Raw genomic sequence first — 23113 nt, 5'->3', positions numbered from 1 at the left:
AAAGAACCTAGATGTCCATCAACAGATGAATGGATAAAGAAGATGTGGTGGTATGTGTGTGAAACACACATACACACATACACACACTGTAATACTATGCAGCCATCAAAAAACCAAGATCTTGACATTTGCAACAACGTGGATGGAACTAGAGGGTATTATGCTAAGCGAAATACGTCAATCAGAGAAAGGCAATTATCATATGATCTCTCTGATATGAGGCATTTGAGGGAAAGGGTGGGGAGTTGTGGGGGTAGGGAGGGAAAAAGATGAAACAAGATGGGACTGGGGAGGGAGAAAAACCATAAGAGACTCTTAAGCTCAAGAAATAAATTGAAGGCTGCTGGAGGGAGAGCGGGGAGGTATAAGGTGGCTGGGTTATGGGCACTGGGGAGGTATGTGCTATGATGAGTGCTGTGAATTGTGTAAGACTGATGATTCACGGACCTGTATCCCTGAAGCAAATAATATATTATATGTTTAAAAAAAAAAAGCTATTTCTGATGAAGGTTATTTCAGTTGGTACTACTCTTATCAAGTCCTCTACCCCATGCCTAACACCCTGAGCACCTTTCAGCAGAGGACCTTGCCAATTATTTCCCAAAGGAAATAAAACCTGTCAGGTAAATTCTTCACTTTCCAGCCTAACCTTTCTATTCCCTCACTTAATTCATTCAGCAAACATTTGGGGCACCTGGGTGGCTCAGTGGGTTAAAGCCTCTGCCTTTGGCTCAGGTCACGATCCCAGAGTCCTGGGATCGAGCCCCACATTGGGCTCTATGCTTAGTGGGGAGCCTACTTCCTCCTCTCTCTCCCTGTCTGCTTCTCTGCCTACTTGTGATCTCTGTCAAATAAATAAATAAAATCTTTTAAAAAAATAAAAAATAAATGCAAATTTGTACAAGGAGCTATGGGAACAGGGAAAAAAGATGGGGGTCATGGAATATTTAAAATAACAGAAAGAGATAAGTGCAGTATGCAAAAGCTTGTACAGATGCTAAGAAAATGGAGGAAGAAATGCCAACAGTCTAGAAAGATAGGTAAAAAGGACCCAAAGGAAGTAACATCTGAACCAACTAGAAGATCAAGTAGGAACACACCAAGCAGATTGGAGGTAGATGCGCAATGTTTGGCAGAAAAAACAACATGCAATAGAGGCCAGAGGTGAAAGATCAGGTGCATTTGGGACACTCTTCAGTATGGCTAAAACAGGATTAGAACATGAAGGTAACAGGTTAGGGCAGTGATGTATTGTAGTGCTGAGTGTGATCTCAACAAACCTCTGGGATACCTCAGTGGTTGTAGCTACCTTCTGGGGTTAAAAAAGTGAAATTCATTTTTTTACTTTTTTTTTTCCTGGGGAGAACTAAAGAAGTTAGTGTGGGTGTTTGCGTTCCAGATTAGGCCTCCTACATTCTGGCACTGGGGAAGGGAGGTGTGTGTCTCATCAAAGCAAACTGCTGCCCACTCACTGTCCTAAAAGTAAAGAGGCAAAATGACAAATCACTCACTCACTCACAAATTCATCACTGTGGATTACTTACTATAAGCCCTCCTACACTATTTAATAGCTTCAACTGTGTACTGCCATAGGAAAAGCAACATTTTTAAAAGAAAGAAAATAAGGAAGTAAGAAAACAAAGGAAATCTGGCAATGATTCACTTCTGTTAATTAACCTGAAGTTAAGTTAAAAATTTGGAAGGGGGGAAGGAAATCACTGCTGACTTTTGCCAAAGAAAACATTGTGAAGTACTAGTGGAGAGCTTGCTTAGAAGGAGTAAAAGAGAGGAGGTGATGGGAAGTTCTGGCTGTAGTTTATTCTTTTTTTTAAAGAAGGTGACAGTGAAGGAGAAAGAGACACAAAGGAAGATGAAGGATTGAGGATGGATTATGTTCTCAAAAGGAGAGATCTGACTCTTTTCTTTTTTTTTTTTAAAGATTTTATTTATTTATTTGACAGACAGAGATCATAGGCAGGCAGAGAGGCAGGCAGAGAGAGAGAGAGAGAGAGAGAGAGAGAGGAGAGAAAGCAGGCTCCCTGCCAAGCAGAGAGTCTGATGCGGGACTCGATCCCAGGACTCTGAGATCATGACCTGAGCCAAAGGCAGAGGGACCCACTGAGCCACCCAGGCACCTCAAAAGGAGAGATCTGAGGAATGTGTAAGGGGAAGGAACAGAAATAGAGAAAAACAAAGGAGCTAAAATCACAGAACAGAGGGAAGGAACAGGTTATCAATCTTAGAGGAGGTAGAAGGATATACTAACAAAAGAATAGGAAATAAAATAACCTTGGTTAGGAAAAGGAGTAATATCTTCACAGACAGAAGGAAAATAAATTAGGGCTTTCACAGATTTAAAGAAATATATATGGTCTAGAGGCAGCAGGCTGAGATAATTTATAATCGATAGCTCTAATACTTGCAGAGAAAAAAGAGCTAAGGTCAACTGCAAAGAAAAAAGGGGAGTAGAAGTGGAATATATGACTTGAGGAAACTTTGTAAAGTTGGGAAATATCTACTGAAGGGCCTATGAAAGGATAAAAGACCACATAAAAGAATTGTCAAGTGATCCAGAGGGTCCAACTGATGTCGACCATCCTTATGTAGTGTTACCAAACCACATCTGCATCTAATTTTCTTAGCAGCCCTCAGAAACCCAAATATGAGTAGAGAAGAAGGGTCACAGGAAAGAGGATGAGGGCAGAAGAAAAACAGAAAATCCAAATCGCTAAGATTATTGGTAAGGAAATGGCATGATGATTCTGAATAGGGTTCAACATGTTGGCTATGAAGGGAAACAGAAAAGTAATTATTGTAGGGAAATGTGGAGTTAAAAAAGGATTTTTATCTATCCACTTGACCTCCTCCTCCACTTGACCTACAAAGTTATCTGTAAGATACTGGAGTAGGTTCACAAGTTTTAGAAAAGGTAAGATGAAGTTTGCTTAATTGCACAGGAAGAGAAAGAGAAAAGGAATGATGGAAAGGAGGAAGGAGAAATAGGGGAAGACAGAAGGCAAGAAAGAAGGAGGGGAAGAGAAACAAGAATTTCAGCTACAGCATCCCTCATCACCGATAGAACTTTCACTCCCTGCTAAATCTTTTAAATCCACACAACTTAATATAATGACATCAAAAGTATCGCAAACAGACAAAGAGATCCTTCTGGAATTTTTTCTACAACGTGAAGATTACAACACTTATCTTTGCCAATATATGCTGTTTATTTTCCTGATATAGTTAGTAAATTACACTATGCCATCTATACTCTGAGTTTTGTGTGCACACATTTCTAAAACAACTACTTGAAAGAAATTTGACATATACAACATGTTAGCTATGTTCTAACAACTACACTAATTCTATATTTCTCTAAAACAGACAGACCCACTACTTTAAAACTGTTGTATGTAAAATTAAATACAACTGTTTCGCCAAGTTTACAATCTGACATTTTATATTTATTTTATCAGGATTTCCAAAACTCCCTAAAGGGGTAAAATAAGTATTCAACTTGCAGAAATTCCTTTAGCTCACTGATACTATAAATATGTCACTTTTCCCTCATCTTTATCATGTTCACTTATTTTAGAAATTCTTGGTTGATGAAGAAGCTTACAAAATAGTACATAACACAATAAAGGAAAACATAATACATTTTCCATTTCACAGACCTTACTTAATTGTGTTTGAAGTACCAAGAGTTTATTGTATTCTTCTGTTACTTTGTTGAGAAGAGTTTCCATATTTTCTTGCAAGTCTAGATGATAAATAAACAATTATAACAATTTCACTTTATAGTAAAAGTCTGCTTCTTTCAATAAGTATTATTTATCTATTCATGACTTCAGAAAATTGCCTGCTAGAAGTACACTTCATATATTTAATTACCAAAAATTTTAATCTCATTAATGTAAAAGATGTGCTAGAAAGATAACTTGATGATTCTACATTAAAATATGCTAATTTATTTTAGTAGTCATTAATTTGTATACATTTTTTTCACTATTCATATAAATGGATAGGGATAGAAAAAATTTTACCTCTGAAAAAAATACCAAAAAACTAACTGAGATCACAGTTTGTAAAAATAAATATAGGATTCTTTTTAAGAATGATAATTTAGGAGGGTGCCTGGGTGGCTCAGTGGGTTAAAGCCTCTGACTTCAGCTCAGGATGTGATCTCAGGGTCCTGGGATCAAGCCCCACATCGGGCTCTCTGCTCAGCAGGGACCCTGCTTCCCCCTCTCCCTTTCTGCCTGCCTCTCAGCCTGCCTCTGCCTGCCTCTCTGCCTACTTGTGACTCTGTCGAATAAAAAAAAAAAAAAAAAAAGAACGATAATTTAGGTCTTCTTATTCTTTAAAAAAAAAAAATCACTGACATAAATATATTTAATAAATACAATAACTTTCAAAGATATGGATCAATGGTGTAAAATTAAGGAAAAAATTACACAGGGAAAAACATAGGAGTAGAGGGATAAAGGATAAAGAGACAAGAAACTTGTAGACATCTTTGGTTCTCTTTATATCACAATTATTGCATTTTTTTAAAAAATAAAAATCTGTATTAAATATAAGATTTCATGAATCCAATTAAGTGACTAAATCATGATTAAAAGTAAAAGTTCATCATTAAATGATTTAAGAAAATGTGATCAGATTTTATTACCTTGAACTTCGTATCTATAATCTTGCAATTCTAGTTCTTGATTTTCAGAAGTGTGAACACCAGCACTCTCTCTCTCTTCTACATTTACTTCACATTTTAAAGCAGAAGTATTATGTTCATCAAGGACATTGCAAAAAGTCTATTAACAAAAAAATTAGATATTTTACAGAATTAAAATGTTGATGTCTACCTTTGAAAATCATTAAACATTATTTTCCTAAATGCAAAAGACAGTCAAAATGGCACAGAAAAATCAGTAGGAAAACACTCTTCTATACACCCTGTCAGTGTGCAAAAGAAACGATTAAGTCTAGATCTTTCTCCCTTAATATAGGACATGAAATTCTTAGAGCAGGAAAATAATTATAATATTAATTGCATTAAACTATTTTTTTGCTTCTAATAATGAATATAGCTAGTACTTTAATCTATCATTTTCTAGCTTGGATCCTAGACTGACGTTATCTCTGTAATGTTAACCACCCTTGAAAAAATACCAGAAGACAAGGATAGAAGTTAAAAAATGATGACCCCTATAGGGGTGCCTGGCTGGCTCAGCGGAAAGAGTATGTGACTCTTGATCTTGAGGTAAAGCCCCAAGCTGGGCACAGATCTTACTTTAAAAAAAAAAAAGATGACTAGAAAGTAGTCTATAAATTCTACAGAAATTATAATATATGAAGGCACCTGGGTGGCTCAGTCTGTTAAATGTTCAATTCTTGATTCTGGCTCAGGTTGTGATCCCAGGGTCATGATATCAAGCCCCAAGTTGTGCTCCAGACTCAGTGCAGAGTCTACATGAGATTCTCTTCCTCTCTGTCAGCCCCTCCCCCTGCTTAACATACTCACTTGCTCTCTCTCAAATAAGTAAGTTTAAAAAAAAAAAAAGAAATTATATGTAGGAGATTATGTCCATATACTTTTCTGTAACACAAAGGTAGTATTCTGTGCTTTATATACACAAACAAATTAAAAATATTTGACACATTATTCTGGTTTTTCTCCTGAGCAAGAAACAATTCTACCATCATTTAAAAACAATACATGACCCACAATCATTTGAGATTCACCTATGCCTCACATACAACTGGAAACAACCTCTAACTTCTAGACTTAAAAACCAAACTGCTTATTATTCCTTATTTTTTGAGATTTGCTTAGAAGTTAAATATACTGTCAATTAATAATTGAATTTATTAAATTTTCAGCACAGTTCCTAAGATGGAATTTTATCATGTTAGAGCTGATAGAAACCCCATTTACAGATGAAGAAACACTCAAAAAGATGAAGTTAACTAGTCCATGGCAACATCAACAATTAGTGACAAAACCACGTTTCATGAAGAATCCCAGAGGAACACTTTCTTAGAACAAGCTGATTCACATTTTAACTTGAGATGAGCAATCAGGTAAAGACAACTAAAAAGGAAGGAACATGTAATGTCAGCTTATAAATGAACTACTATGATTTGGGCCCTCATTCCATTATTTGCTACCAACAAGAGATACACAAGGACAATGTCTGAACCCTTTGGCAGAGGTGGAGGTGGAGATTGCTGAGTAGCTGAAGGAAGATAGGCCTTAGCTGGGCTTAGTTCTCACTTTTTGAACAATATTATAGGAAATCAGAATTGGGGCCCCTGAGTGGCTCAGCTGGTTAAGTGTCCAACTGCTTGCTTCAGCACAGGTCACGATCTCAGGGTCATGAGATGGGGCCCCAGGTTGGGCTCTATGCTCAGTGCAGAGGCTGCTCAAGATTCTCTCTCTTGCTCTCTACCCACCCCCCACCCACCTCTCTCACTCACTCTCAAATAAACAAATCTTTAAAAAAAAAAAAAAATCAGTAAGGTAGCTCTACCTCTCCCAACTAATACCACTGTTTCCCCCCCTTCAGTTTATAAATACAAAAGCCTGGGAAGAAATCAGGGACAAGCCAAAGCATGTATTTTAAATTTTGAACTATTTCAAATATGCAGAAAAAATAATTTATTACCTAACTTAAACAAACAGTAATATTTTCTCATATTATCTCCATGTTTTTTTAAAGAAACTGAACAGTACATAGAGATTTGAAGCTCTTTGTTTTAACTACTGCCTACCCATTTTATTCACCTTTCCCTTTACCCAGAGGTAAGTAATCAAGCATACAAGCTTTATACTTTTTTGAGATTTACTGATATTAATACAGATATCAAGCACTACTAAATGGAGTTCTACTGCATGGAGATAACACAGTTTCAGAGCTGTCTCCCATTTTTAACTTATTTTTTTACAAAGATTTTATTTATTTATTTGAGAGTGAGCAAGCGTGCACAAGCAGGCAGAGCAGCAGGCAGAGGGAAAGGGAGAAATGGGCTCCCCACTGAGCAGGGAGTCCAATGCGGGGCTCAATCCCAGGACCCAAGAATCACAGGCCAACCTGAAAGCAGGTGCTTAATGGACTAAGCCACCCAGGCACCCCTCCCATTTTTAACTTAGACACTTAAGCAATGAATAGATCTCGTGCACAAATGCTTGGGCTATGGGCTATATAACTTCAAAAATAGACCTTGTCAACTTGCTTCTCAAGGTAGTACTTTCTCACTAGCAGTATATAAGAGGTTCTATTTCAGCCCATCTTCACAAATATAATTATACTGGCATAAATAGGGTTTTCAGTTTTTGGCAATCTGAAGTGTGAAATTGTATCTTAATGGTCTTGTGCAATCTCCCCAAGAAAGTCATCAGATACACTCAACCACTGAGTGGGCAGCGGCAGGAAACAGACCTGTCTGGGGTTTTATTGGTCCACTCTTCTTTCTGTCTTAGGTATACATTTTGTCTGTTCAACTGTTAAGATAATTTACTTCAATTTATTTTATTTCAAAAGATTATGAGGAAACATTTAAATGTTCATTTTAAACTTAAAAACTTGGGAATATTTTTTAAGTGCAGTTCTGAAGCCTAGCATTTCCTGTCTAAAAAGGACTTTTTAACTAATATCTTACCTGTGTAAAATAAGAACATTCTTCAGACACCGCCTTGCGTAGTTTTCCAATGAGCATTTGTAAAGGCTTTGCTTCACCACCTAACAGAACAGATACTGCATTAAACATTTAATTCACATACTTAAGTACTATTATTATATATTAAAGGAAGCTTCCTTTACAATAACATTAGTTTTAAATTCTTTCTTTCAAAGTTCTTTTCTACTGCTCATTGTTAACTGTTCCAGATAATGTGTAAAATTGTTTATATGCTACAAATTGGCATAAAGCAGTGACTTACAAAATTTTTTGCTACTACCCAATACGAGAAATACATCACATATCATAACCTATTTATACATCCATGAAAAACTGACATAAGAATTTTACAAATCATTATCTGCCCTTTCTACATGCTATATACTCCATTGTTTCCTGATCTCCCATACTCTTTTATTTAAAAAATGATGGTGACTACTCACTAACTAAATTCATCAACCATTAGCAGACCAATTAATTAACTTGTAGTTAAAAATCACTGGACAGATTCTATCTAAAGAGGATGTCAATAAAAACAACAAACATTTAACATCTTACTACATTCAAACCCAAGGAACTCCTTTAGTGAAAACTATGGCATTCTTTTCTAAGTCACTCTTTAAATTCTACTCTCTTCAACAGAGCAACTGCACAAACTTATGAACCACCTCATTCTCAAAAGCAAATCTGTCAAGGGTGAAAGCCTAGAGATGCCTTGAACAGAAGAAGTCTAATTCATTCAGTGATTAAATAATTATTAAAGATAAAAGTTAACTGCAAGTAGTCTTCTATTTCAGGTTCCTTATATGTTCCTGCTTCCCACAGTTCCATCTTAGTCTTTTGGCCCAAACTACAGTCTCCCAGGACATCTCATTCTTTTCTCTGGCCTCAAATGATCTTCTGATACCAAATCTTTATCATCAACCCAAACCTCCCTCTTGTGTTTTGGACTTCTATCTTTAACTACCTACAAGACAACTCTTTTCTAAAGTCAGTAGGTCTCTTTAACTCAATATGTAGCAACCTGAATTTATTATTTTCCCCACAGATCTTCTCTGCATCCTCTTTGTGACTACAGTCATTTTTCAATCCAACTACCCAAGCTAGAAACTTAGAGATCACTCTTAATTTTTCCCTTTTCCTATTTACTACAGACTACAGCCTACCTCTTTTAACTCTTAAATTTTACTGTTATAAATATTATTATTAGCAGAATTACTGCCAAAGTTGCTTAATTGGTTTACCCATCAATAGTTATCTCCTCCACTTTGCCCCATGATGTTACCTTAAAACAAACATTTTAATGTTACTCCTACTACTTAAAATCCTATAGGTCTTCTCACCAGTAGCAAAAGACTTACACATGGTTCAGTCAGAGTATATAAATAAAGCCTTTTCTGATCAAGCTCCTGTCAGTCTTTCCAGCTTTATTCCCTACTACTATCTCATATAACTTGAACTCTCAATTCTCCAAAATGGATACAATCTCTCACACTTCTATGTTTAAGACTCAGGAGCCTTCTCTAAAATTCCAACCTCCTCCTTCTGCCTGCTGCCCCACCCCACTCATTCTTCCAGAAACTATGAAACTTTTCTCCTTTCTTTCTCTGTTCTTTCTAGTCATTCTTCTATTACAGAAATTATCCTATTGCTTTCTAAGAAATTATTTTATATTGCTTTCCCACTTGATTCTAACTTCTGGGGGAAAATGATTCAGTGATTTTAGATTTCTCAAGCACTTAAAAAAAAAAGATTACATGAACAATGATTACATGAACAAATGAATCCAGGACTGGGGTATAGTTACCCTCTTCTATGGGTTCTAAGGCAAGGACAAAATTATGGAAGGGTGGGTAGGCTCTAAATGATACTTATTTGTCACATAGCATTTATAATTTTTTTTTTTTTTTAGAAACCATTTACCCAGGGGCACCTAGGTGGCTCAGTCAGTTGTTAAGTGTCTGCCTTTGGCTCGGTTCATGATCTCTGGGTCCTGGGATGGAGCCCAGCAACAGGCTCTCTACTCAGCAGGGAGTCTAATTCTCCTTCTCCCTCAGTACGCTCTTTCCCTCTCTTGCTCACTTTCAGACAAATAAAAAAAAACTAAAAAAAAGAAATCATTTACCTGTTCCTTGTGTTTTTATATTCTGTAGCTCTTGCTGGTGTATTTCCTGAAGTTCCTTTATCTTTTCCTCTTGGGCAGAAATAAGTTCCTCCTTAAGACTACAAAGAGCTTTATCTTTTTCATTTTCCATATATTCACGAACTTGATCGACATGTGTTGAATAAACCAGAGAGAGGCATATACGCTGAGCTTCCATCTGTAGCCTTAAATCATTCTTAAAGTAAATGTATGTGCACATTAGAACATTTTTTAGTTATTAAGAATTTTAAAATAATTTAACTTCTATTTTTTATATTATTGACAAGGGGAAAATACATGAAATTACAGTTTAAAACTTCATGTAAGATAAGTCTAATTTTTTTTTCCATTTCTATTATGCTGATCTACCTATCTTTTCCAAGGAAAGTAGCACAATATTGTCATTACCTCAACTTTATGGTAAATTTTGATATATGGTATAGCTTAGTATGGCCTCACCTTTATTTTTCATTTAAAAATATTTTAAATATAGAGAAATGCAAAGAAGAATGTAATAAACACTTATCTACTCATACCCCAATTTAATAAATATAATTCTTTTGTCTTTTTTTCCCATTTCTCTCCTTTCTACATATTTATTTGGCTTAGAAAGAAAATAAGATTTAATCTACTATGTTCCCATTCCTCCTTCCCCAAAGGCAAACATTTTCACAAAATTTGCAACAAGTCCACTACATTTCTTATACTATCACTTTTCAGTACTTATAAATAATACATTATATTTTATATTTCTTTTTTTTTTTAAAGATTTTATTTATTTATTTGACAGAGAGAAATTACAAGTACACTGAGAGGCAGGCAGAGAGAGAGAGAAGGAAGCAGGCTCCATGCTGAGCAGAGAGCCCGATGCAGGACTCGATCCCAGGACCCTGAGATCATGACCTGAGCCAAAGGCAGCGGCTTAACCCACTGAGCCACACAGGCGCCCCTATATTTTATATTTCTAAGAATTTACATAATTTATGTAAAATGGTATTTATTTTGCAAATTGTTCTCATTCAATTTGAGATCTATTCCATGTAGACACAGATTAATTTAACTATGGTACAGCATCTATGAATACATGAAAATTTGTCAACTTCCGTCTTGGAGATCAACTGAATTATTTCTAATTTTTTCATATTTCAAAAATACTGCACTAAATTCTTACAGATATGTCCTTATACAAATACACTAGTGTTTCCTAGTAGACTGGATCTCAACCTCTCTCAGACATCAGAATAATCTAGACTGCTTATTAAAACAAACTGCTGGGCCCTTTCCCCAGTGTTTCTGGTTTAGGAAGTTTGGTGGGGGGCCCTCAAATTTGAATTTTACCCTGGTTTCAGGTGCTGCTGATACTGCTAGTCAGAGACCATACTGAAAACCAACTAGAAATGTAGCTGCTGGGTCATAGTTAATATACATCAAATGTATTAAATTTTAAAAAATTATGTTTTATATAATTGTGCCAATTTACATTGATATTAATAGCATATGTGAGTATTCATCTCCCCCATTTTTTACTGAAGGACTCATTTTGCCAATCTGATGGGTATAAAATATTAACTTGTTATATCAATTTATAAGGCTGAAAGTATCTTTTCATGTTTATTAACCAAGTAGCTAGGTAATAAGAACAAGGTATTTTTTAGGGAGTCACCTTTATTTCTAAGCATACACAGTTTGTTCTGAGATGTTACTAATGTATAAATTATCTATTTCTTCTGTAAGCTTCCTTTTACACACACATATTTTACTCCCCTATCCACTGATAGATTTGTCTTGGTAGTGTGGGAAGGGACAGTATACAGGTTTGCTTTCCTTTATGTAAGTTAATGTCAAGGAGAAGATATCTGAACATCAATGAAAATGTCTTTAGCAGGGAAAACAAAATTTTTACTGAGAAAATTTGACCATTTTGATAGTTTCAAATTCAGGTCCTCTCTCAATGTCTTTTTAAAAAATCTAAATGATCTCTGGTGTTTTTAGGAGTAATTAAGTTAAAAACCACATCATGCTTTTGAAGACAATGCCAGATATTTAACAAAGCATTCATAGTTAGCAAACTGAATTTTTAAATTCTATTTAGGTTATTAAAATGTAAAATATCTTTACATTTGATAAAAGATCATAAATGTGAATACACATAGTCCCCAACTTGCAATGGTTTGACCTAGGATTTCTTGACTTTATAATGTAAAGTGTAAAAGTGATACACACTCAATAGAAACTATACTTCAAATTCTTAATTTTAATTTTTTCCTGGGCTAAACAGGCCATTGGATACTCTCTCATGATGCTGGGCAGCAGCAGGGAGCCATAGCACCCAGCCAGCCACATGATCATGAGGACGAACAAACAATAAAGTTACAACCATTTTTACCCATTCAAGCATTGTTTTTTACTTTTAGTATTCAATAAATTAATGAGATATTTAACACTTCATTATAAAACAGGCTTTCTGTTAGATGATTTGCCCAACTGTACACTAATGTAATAAGTGTTCTGAGCATGTTTAAGGTAGACTAGGTTAAACTATGATGTTCAGTAGGTTAAGTGCATTAACTTCATTTTCAACTTAAGATACTTCAATATGCAATAGGTTTATTGTAATGTAACTCCATCATAAGATATGTATTTTTTAGAAATAAAAAGAGAACATTTTCCAAAGGCTTCCCACTGTATACAGAATAAAATCTCAACTTCTTACCAAGTCTGTAAGGCTCTCCAAGATCTTGTCTCTTCTTTCTTTTTCACTCTTTTTCTTCCACTGTCCTGCTTTCAAACTCAACTAAACACACCTTCATTCAGTTCCTGAAACTCATTTAAGTCTTCACAATTGCTCTAATTTACATGTGGTAGGCTCCCCCTTGGTCTTTCAGATCTCAATTCAAATATCAATTCCTCTAAGAGAACTTTCCTGACTATCCTATTTAATGCTGCCACCACCACTACCTATCATTCTCTATCACCTTCTTTATAGGACCTACCACTTCTTCTAACTACTCTACTTGTTCCCTTGTCTACTATCTGCCTCCCTGGCTAGAATATATTCCTGTTCTCAAAGAAAGCTCTTTTGCTCTCTTGCTTACCCTATACCTAACTAGAGAATCAATAAATATCTGTTGCATAAATTAAGAAACAAAATTTTACTTAGCAGCATTATACAAGATACCTAGAGGAATTTTCCAGTTATTTCATTTTTTAAAATTATTTTTATTAACATATAATGTATTATTTGCCCCAGGGCTAGAGGTCTGTGAATCATCAGGCTTATACATTTCACAGCACTCACCATAGCACATACCCTCCCCAATGTCCATAATCCAGTTATTTCTAATATCAGTATCCGATAAATACAAATTGTCAAGAATGATTATTACTCATTATACGCATTCTTTAGTTATAGTTAGAATTAATACTTTTTGCCCCTTCAGCTTTATACAGTACTCTGAGAGAATCCTAGGACTTAAGTTGAGATTTCTTTTTCTTTTCTTTTTTTTTTTTTTTAAAGATTTTATTTATTTATTTGAGAGAGCAAGCAAGCACAAGAAGTGAGAGCAGCAGGCAGAGGAAGAGGAAGAAGCAGGCTGTCCACTGAGCAGGGAGCCCAAAGAGGAGTTTAAACCCAGGACCTTGGGATCATGACCTGAGCTATGGCAGATGCCCAACCAACTGAGGCTCCCAGGTGCCCTGAGATTTTTTCAAGGAAATACAGTGTTGTAACTACTGAATAAATAAGTATAAAGTACTGAAAAGTTTAAGAGTTAATTTTTAGTTGTGGAACTTCGAAAACATTAAAATAAAACAAAATGCTGAAACCAAGCTTTGAGATTACAACAAAATACTACAAAATAACTTTTTTAAAGCTCAGCTTCTCTACCAAGTTACTGAAATTCTTGCCATTCCAAAGAAAGTATGAAACCATTCCCATGTTTTTATTTCCTTAACAGAATATATAATATAAATTAACTGATGGAAAGCCAACAGTGTTTAAGAAAAGAGATAAAAGCAATGACAGCTAGGGCACCTGGGTGGCTCAGTCAGTTAAGCGTCTGCCTTCAGCTCAGGTCACAATCCCAGGGTTTTGGGATCGAGTCCTGCATTGGGCTCCCTGCTCAGCTGGGAGCCTGTTTTTCCCTCTGCCTGCCACTCCCCAGCTTGTGCTCACTTGCTTGTGCACTCACTCTCTCTCTGACAAATAAATAAAATCTAACAACAACAACAAAATAGCTGATAGGCCCTAATGAGAATTACATTATGGGGTTCATTTTCATTGTTTTGTAAAATTAATTGTGTTTTAGGAAGATGAAACATTTTTTGCATGAATTATACATTTTCACTATGTTTTAGCATCTATACATATAAATATATAAACATACCTGTTCTGATTTAAGTACACTGAGTTCCCACTGAAGTTTATCATTTCTACTTGGTTCAGCTGTCCCAAGTGATGATCCATTTGTCATTAATGGCAAGTGATCCAAAAACAACTGTTCTTGCTTGCCTTCTTTTCCAGTAGTCCTATTTTCAAAAGGAATTTTATCTTCCTCCATTATTTTTGATTCTTCAACAAAATCTTTATTTATTTTAGAAACTGATCCTCCAGAATCCTTGCTTGTCATAGTCACAACACCATCTTTTAAAGAGTCTAACTGAACATCACACACATCTACATTTTCTGTCCGTTTATGGTTAATGATGATTTCTAACTCTCTACACCTCAATAATACTTGTTCTTTCTCTTGCTTTAAAGACTTTACTTCTTCACTCAGAAAAGTAATCTCACCATGTTTCTGTTTTAATTGTTCAGAAAGATCAGACAATCTCTCCGACAGCTCTAACTTTTCTCGCTTGGTGACCTCAAGTTTTTCCATAAGTTCTGTTGTATCTTTCTCAACGACCTCACCGGTTTCCAGTGATTCTCCTATGAAAGTTTTGTCATCATCAAAGACTGAACTTTTCATTTTTACCATACTTGGATATATTCTTTGCAAATGATGAAGCTCTTCACTAAGTGTTTTAAGCTTATTTTTATACTCTACTTCTTGTTTGTTTTTGCTGTCTTCTAAGTCAGTTTTTACCTTGAGAAGGCAAGCATAGTCCTCCTGTAACTCTTGATAGTTAACTTCAAAATTTTTTTCAGCAAATGAAAAAGTGTTCCTTTGCCTTTCAATCTCTTCAGTTAGCTGAATACATTGTTTCTTGAGGTCCTTGTTTTCCTCAGTAAGTACTTCTATTTCTTTTTGCCAGTTACAATCTTGGGATTTGGACTTAATGGGATCCATGAATCTTTCTTCTTGGTTAACAGGAGTATACATTTTCAACATGTCTTCAAGGGCTTTCTTTTCATTTTTAAGAGTGCTGTTCTCTGCTTCAAGTTGTATAAATTTTTCTTGAAGGTTATCCTCTTTTTCCTTCATTTGTTTCTCCAATAATTCAGTCTTAAGTTGCAACTCTTGAACTTCTTGTTCAAGTGTACCCTTTTCCTTTTCTTCTTGCCTGAGTATTTCAATTTCTTTTTGAAGTTCATTGATTTGAAGAGTCATTTCCTCTGATTTTGAATTCACAAGGGACTGCTGTAAATCTTTTAGCTTTGAAATTTCTAAAATTAATTGATTCTGCTTAGTTATCAAACTGTCTTTTTCAAACTGCATGGTTTCTATCTTTTTACTCATTTCATTCTGTAAGCCATCTATCTGCTGTTTGTAGTGAATGCCTAAATTATCCTTAAGTTTCTCAATATTTATTCGATGCTCAATTTCTAAATCTTCTTTTAATTTGGAAAGTTCTTCTTCATGACTAAACAGAAGCTGTGTCCTCAGCCTCTCTAATTCAGCTTCTTGCGATTCAGCCATTCTGTCTAATACAGCATTTTTTTCTCTTTCTAACATTTCAAGTTTTATCTTGTAATTTGTAACTTCTGCTTCATGTTTTAATTCTAGTTCTTTTCTGGATTCAGAGGCAGAAACAATCTCAGCTTTCAAATCTTCCACTGTACTAAGGGACTTGTGTGCTTCACTGAGTTTACTTTCTTGTTCAGCTATTGTCTGTCTAGCTCTCTGAATCTGTTCCCTTGAAAAGCTCAATTCTTCAAAAAGGTCTTCAAGCTGCCTCTGTAGCACCGACTTTTCTCCTGAAATTACACCTAATTCTTCCTTGAGTTTTTCTTTTTGAGAGTTAGTATCTTGCAATTTTATATTCAGTTCATTTATTGCCATATTCATTAACTTTATTTGATCTTCATTAACTGTAATACTTGGACATGATCTTAAAGCATTCTCCATTTCTCCCTTATGTCGTATTTTAAGTTCATCTATCTGTGACATGTGTTGTTTTATTAACTCCTGTTTCATCTGTACTATCTGCTGCCCGTACATCTCATCCAGCTCTGCCCGGAGCTGTTCTAATTTTCTTTGTGTTTCTTGTTCCATTCTTTGTAGAATATCAGTTTCAAATTGGCTATCTTTATGATTTTTCTTCTGAAGTTCTTCAACTGTCCCCATTAATTGTTTTATTTCCTCAGAACACTGTCTTTCCTTTTGCTTGGAAGTAGTCAACTCTAATTTCATGTTTTTAATCTCTTGGTTCTTTTGTACAACCTGTTCTTGTAATTCTTCCAGTAATTTATTAGCAGCTGTGACTTTATCCATTAGCTCTACAGTTTTTTTTTCATCTTCTATTATTTTTGTATTTAATTCTTCAATGATTGTATCCTTTTCCTGTATTTCTTTCTTTGAGTTTTCTACTTTTTTGTCTTGTTCCTTTAGAAAGAAAAAAACGAAAACATAAAAATGGCATTTTTAGTTCCTGGCAACTTACATTGTTTAACCTCAATACCAGAAGACTGAGAAACGTCTGTTTTTGTTCAAAATTCTATAAAAAGTAATTGCAAGCCTTGCCCCTTAATATTTCCCAAGTCAATGAGATAAGACTTGTGTACCCAACACTATTTGTGAGCAAACACTACAGCAGTGTTGGTCTTCCTGAAAGAAAGAAATTCTTACACTGCTATGGTTAAAAATATTAATTTCAAAATTAGTAGGATTAAAATGTCTAGGCCATTACATTTTCATCTTTCTTATTAACTGATGAACATTCTAAGAACTTAGTATTTTCTGTAGCTATAGTACTATGTACTCTTTATTCCAGAACAAAGTCTTAAATATAACTCAAGATTCCTTCCATGTATTCTAGTGACTTGAAGGTGTTTGATGGGCAAGTGCTATGAAAGACTAAAACAACAACAAAAACAGCTTCCTATGGGTCTGCCTTAGCTTCATTCCTGTGGTCTGCCTTAGCTTCATTCCTGTGGCTAAGTAAAATTAGAAATTTAGAGATATCCAATACGTAAGTGGCTAAATCTCGAATAACATGTAAGACCACTATACCATTTATGGCACATTCACTTGATCCTAGACTTTGGGTTTGAACAGAAATTTGAAAGCAGGACAGATATCTTCTTCTCGTTCTGACTTGGGCCTCTACTTTGGAACTGTATATAAGCCTAAATCTAGGACATAGCTCAAGGTACATCCATAATCACAATCATTCATAAGAGTGGTATAGCATAAAGAAGTTAAGCAGAAGCCTTAGAAAGAAAGTTCTGTTTCTTAGTTTCCTAAATAGTTTAGGGCGAGGTCCCAAGTACAAAGAAAGTACAACGTTCCAACAAGTGGAACAGAATATAAGTAGGTAAGTAAAATCACCTTACTGAGACAATAGTCCCAGGCCAAGAGGATTTAAAGGCAGCCTGAATGAATGTACTCACATCTCTAAAGAAAAAATTTTAAGTCTAGAGAAAGGAAAGCCTCAGAGAGTTGGCACCACTCATTTCATCCATACGAGAAGTATGCTTCTCGTCTAAAGAAGAGAATCAATGTGCCTTGAGGCTGAAAATTCTGATCCCTCTGGGAAAACCATATCTAATGTAGAAAGCAATGTAAGGGGTTGTAGCAAACAGAATTTAAGAATTTCAATCCACAAACATGACTTTCCTACTGCGAGATGATACATCAAGTTATCGTAGCCTAATGCTACAGAACATCTGACTCCAATATCCTTTAATCTCATGCTCACTAAACAAACAATTTCCTGTTATTATTTGGCTTTTCAAATTCATTTGCTCATGGAAAGAAAGTAAAATCCAATGAACTTGAAGTATACAGGTCTCTGTGATAATTATTTCTCACTGTAAATTAATACTCTTATATTCAAGGTTTAAACGTTAGCCTCTTCAAATTGAAAAACCTAAGCCTATCTCAGAGGTAGTTCAAAACTCAGTTGATAGAAGATAAAAACCAGACTTCTCAGCCTCCAAGTCAAAGGTCAGATTCTGCACTATATAAATTAAGGCAATGAATATCCTTCTGTGAAGTCTCTTGAGCAAAATTCTATACTTTTTTCCTGGTCATCCTATATTCCATTCAATTTCGCCATTAAGTTATTACACCAAGAGCTGAGCCTTTTGACTTTAATTTCTATACTACAATATGACATTTAAATCAGTTTAATCTCTTAAATCTCAGTGTTTTCATCTGCAAAATAAATGTAGTATTTCTTCTATGTCATGGAATATGCTTGAAGCTGAAAGAAAATAAATATACTAATGTGTTTTATGCTTTCTGTGCTATGTACACATGCGATACATTTATATACTAGAAAGTGTCTATAATGCATTTGGAATCTGTAAGAAAGTAAAATTAATTCAGGTCAACTTCAGTTGATTTATTAAATAAGTAATTAGTCTTGAAATGTTAACATTGTAAAATCTACAATACTTCTATTTACTGATTTTCAGTTTTGGGGAGGAACCCTCATAAAAACTTTAATTCAGAATTGTCCAGTATGTGATATAATGGCAAACAATGACAACTCTTCATTCAATTGTGAAATAATACAAAATCATGGCTCATTTTTCTTAGTACTGTTTATTTCAAAATACAAGGTTTTAAAATGTTTATTTTCTGTTGCAAAAGACAGCTCTGTGGTCGAAGATACAATCCCTTTGTTTCTGGAAACAAGACCTGAGGGAGTGGGGAATAACGGACTTTCTGCCTGTGACCACTATACCATGGGAAGTTCAGAGGATTAAAGAAAATGAGAATGAGGCTGGAATCAAGTATAGCTATCTAATGGGGAGATGGAGAGAAGTAAGTTGGGGGAAATTGGAGGGGGAGATGAACCATGAGACACTGTGGACTTGAGAAAAAAACGGAGCTGAGGGTTTTGGAGGGGCAGGGTTGGGTGAGCCTGGTGGTGGGTATTATGGAGGGTACATATTGCAAGGAGCACTGAGTGTGGTGCATAAACAATGAATTCTGGAACACTGAAAAGAAATTAAACACACACACACACACACATACACACACACAACTAGAGTTCCCTATTACCCTGCAACTACTGGGTATTTACCCCAAAGATACTGATGTAGTGAAAAGAAGGGCCATCTGTACCCCAAATTTTATAGCAGCAATGGCCACAGTCACTAAACTATGGAAAGAACCAAGATGCCCTTAAACGGACAAATGGATAAAGAATACATGGTCCATATATACAAAGGAGTATCAAACCTCCATCAGAAAGGATGAATATACAACTTTTGTATCAACGTGGACGGGACTGGAAGAGATTATGCTTAATGAAATAAATCAAGCAGAAAGAGTCAATTATCATATGGTTTCACTTATTTGTGGAGCATAAGGAATAACATGGAGGACATTGGGAGATGGAAAGGAGAAGTGAGTTGAGGGAAATCGGAGGGGGAGACAAACCATAAGAGTACTGTGGACTCTAAGAAACAACTGAGGGTTTTGGAGCGGAGAGGGGTAGAAAGTTGGGTGAGCCTGGTGGTGGGTATTATCAAGGGAACATATTGCAGGGAGCACTGGGTGTGGTGCATGAACAATGAATTCTGGAATAGTGAAAAGAAATAAAATAAAATAATTTTTTTTAAAAAAAGTGTAGTTGTCTAGGGGACCATGACAGTTTCAACTATCACCCTAATGCACTAGTCCCTCAAGTGCACTGGTGGAACTACTACTCAGGGGGATACATACAAAGTGGAGATAAAAAAGGGGGAAATTAAAATAACTTCAAATAACACTGCCTACTGAATATAATAAATACTAATAAAATCCAACTTATAGGCTCTTCCAACTAGGCCTAGACTACCTTTCTACACTTCCTCCTGTAAAGACTCACTTTCAAAGACTATTTCTAGTTAAACTATTTTTTTCTACCTAGACCTTTTTAACATGGGTCAGCCTGGATGTTTATATACAGTCCATCCTCTATCTAAAATGTCCTTCCAGGGCGCCTGGGTGCCTCAGTTAGGCCTCTGCCTCTGGCTCTGGTCATGATCCAGCCCCCCGTTAGGCTCCCTGCTCGGTAGAGAGCCTGCTTCTCCCTCTCCCTCTGCCTCTCCCCTTGCTTGTGCTCTCTCTCTCAAATAAATAAATAAAATCTTAAAAAAAAAAAAAAGTCCTTCCTATCAATCAGCTCAGACTCATAATGTATTTGCTTATTTACCAAATGAATATTAGCTGCTAATATGCCACACATTATGCCTACTGCTGAGAAAATAAAATATAATTATAGAGAAATTATTCCAACTTACAGACCTGCCTCAAATATCATCTACCCCTAAAGCCATCCTGAGTCAGTCACTTCCCTTATAAAGTCAGACCTACTCAAAACACTTTTTATCTATGTTTGCCCTTGTTTTGTGCTATCTTGTGTATGTGCCAAACTAAACCATGAGGTCCGGTGAAGAAAAGGGCAAATTTTAGGCATTGTTATCTTCTGCAAGAGGCTGGTACAAAATAGGTCTTCTGTAAACACCTATCTAAAGATTTTTAAGTAACATTGGTTGTAAAGCATACCATTTCATAATTTCAGTATCTTAAATTTGTATGTTTCATATTTTCCTAAGGGTATAGTCTCTGGAATAAGGCTGCCTAGGTTTGAAATCTGGCTCTACCAACCATTACCTGTCTGATTAGGCAATTTACCTTACCTTGTTTTGCCTTGATCTCTTCATCTGTAAAATGGGGGCGATGACAGAACCTCTATCTCAAAGTTATTACAATAATTCAATGAGTTAATATGTGTAAGATGCTTTGAATATTGCCTGGTGCCAGGTAAACAAAAACAAATACTAGCAAATAACTTTATTATCTAAACAATATTTTTGTCTTCGTTACTTCTCAACTTCTTGCAGGAGAACTAAGTTTGTAATAAGTACAATATTATATATACAGTCTGTCCTAATTATTCAGACTCCCTACTTGCAAATCCATCTTCTTGCTAAAATTTATTTGTAATCCAAAATCAATACTCAAAGTCATTTATAGAAATGCATAGAGCAGCAAAAAATTTGAGTTGCTGGATATGTATGCTTCCAAAGTTGACGTTGAACAACACAATTACACTCTGACTTCATGTTTTCGCTCATTAGGAGAGCAAGGATGGAGAAGAGGATGGAGATTACAGGGGGCAGTGCAGTATAGCATAAGAAATATGGGTTCTGGGCCTGCTATAGAGGTTTGAATCACAACTCTGACAGGTATCAGCAGGGCAGCCTCAGGCCAAGTAACTTAGCACTTGGAATAGCATTTTCTCTTTTGAAAGTAAACAAAATATAATCTACCAGGATGAATTGTTTTTAGGATTTAAGATTATAATCTATGAGATATGTTATGTGTGTACATATCCATATATGAATATATAAATATAGTCCCTAGGATATATGTGTGCCCGTGTATAAACACATACATGCATATATATGTATGTATGTATATACATATAAACAAATATAAACATTTAAAATAAATATATTTCCTCCTTTTCTTCCTTATGAGCACTTATTTGCTAAGTAAGAGCTCTAGGCAACTTTATAAAACATAACTACCATAAACAGAGACTCTACTGTAGTTTTTTCTAATTAAAATCCAGAAAATTTCATTTTGTCATGGAAATATTTTCAGAATTTCATTACTGGTAAAGTGAGTAGAAATATCTTTAGTATTTCTTTATAATCTTTATAAAGATTACTTTATAATTCTTTATAAAGTAATCACTTTACTGGTAAAGTAAGCAGGAATATCTTTAGGTGAAAAAACAATAAGAATGGAATATTCTGTTTATAAATTTAGATTCTCCTGAGAACTCACTTTAACATAGGCTGATCACTTCCAAAGGAACTCAGTAATGAATATTATCTTAAAAACTATTATTATGAGACTCCCAATTGCTTTTGAAAGTTGTTTTGCATACTTAAAGAGCTTTTCTTAATTATGAAATTTTGTAATTCATGTACATAATAAAAAGGATAAACAGTTGTATAAAAAACTTCAATTATATAGCTGTTACACATTGGCTGACTTCCTTAAAATAAACATACCATTTCATATGCTCTAATTTTCTCTTGCAAGAAACTAATTTGCATTTTGAAGTCTTCTTTCTTTTTTTGATAATCTTCTAATAAATGGTCTTGTTCTTCCAGCTGTTGCTGATGAGAGAGGATCTGCTGTTTCGCATGTAGTAAATCTGCAGCTGTGCTACTGTGAGTGCTGTTTCTTAGAGTTTCACTAGCCTGTAACTTGAAAACAGAAAGAAACCTCCAAGTTAAATTCTGAAGAGATTGCACCAAGGAAGAGATGCCTTTTAGGGTATTACTTGGGCCACAACTGCTCTCTGGGAAATCTGCTAGATTCATGGGCTTGAAACTCCAGTAAACATACTGCCATAGCTTATCAGATGACTGTGGGCTGATCAATAAGATCCAAGCCGAACCAATACGATTATCTTTCCCACCGTAAAGCAGAGAAGGTAGTCTAGTGAGATAGCCAAGACTACAGCAAACATGCAGAAAGAAATGAAGACTAAAAAACAGTACTTCCTGGATTCCAGATGATTTTCCAATTTGTGATTCTAATCCCTTTTGGATGTCTGATTCTATCTTCTCCACCTTGCATTCTGTTTAGATAAGCTTGTATTCTTACATTAGATTCCTCTTTTTGCTTAAGCTACCTTAAATTATTTTCTGTACTTGCCATCAGAAACTTGATTAATACTATTAGATTCTTACAGCTCTGATTAAAGGCAAATGGAACACTGTCTAGTTACCCTTTTGGAAACTAAAATAAAATCATAGCAAGGTTGGCAAAAGGTAGATGTGACTACATGTTAATTTCTGCAAAAATCCACCCAATCAAACTTAAAAGATTTTGTAGGTTTTTAATATATAGACAAGGAAGAAGTACAGAGAAAATAACAGCAAGAAACCAA

General features: G+C 35.2%; 1 protein-coding gene across 7 annotated transcripts in view; it reads right to left on the bottom strand.

The window, feature by feature from the left end:
- The window catches only part of AKAP9 (A-kinase anchoring protein 9), a 194641-nt gene that overhangs the window by 96572 nt on the left and 74956 nt on the right, over positions 1 to 23113 (bottom strand). For all 7 annotated transcript variants that reach the window (XM_013047838.2, XM_013047840.2, XM_013047842.2 and 4 more), the window contains 6 exons: positions 22227 to 22424; positions 14206 to 16587; positions 9803 to 10016; positions 7660 to 7739; positions 4673 to 4811; positions 3675 to 3760 (listed from right to left, as the gene is read on the bottom strand). In XM_013047838.2, the coding sequence (XP_012903292.1) occupies positions 3675 to 3760; positions 4673 to 4811; positions 7660 to 7739; positions 9803 to 10016; positions 14206 to 16587; positions 22227 to 22424 (3099 nt within the window). The remainder of the gene's footprint in view (positions 1 to 3674; positions 3761 to 4672; positions 4812 to 7659; positions 7740 to 9802; positions 10017 to 14205; positions 16588 to 22226; positions 22425 to 23113) is intronic.

This window comes from Mustela putorius, unplaced genomic scaffold (assembly GCF_011764305.1).
Source record: "Mustela putorius furo isolate JIRA1106 unplaced genomic scaffold, ASM1176430v1.1 tig00003845_pilon_pilon_pilon, whole genome shotgun sequence".
NCBI classification, from domain to species: Eukaryota; Metazoa; Chordata; class Mammalia; order Carnivora; family Mustelidae; genus Mustela; species Mustela putorius.
The sequence above is the reverse complement of the archived record's forward strand: the minus strand, read 5'-3'. Positions and strand labels throughout refer to the sequence as shown.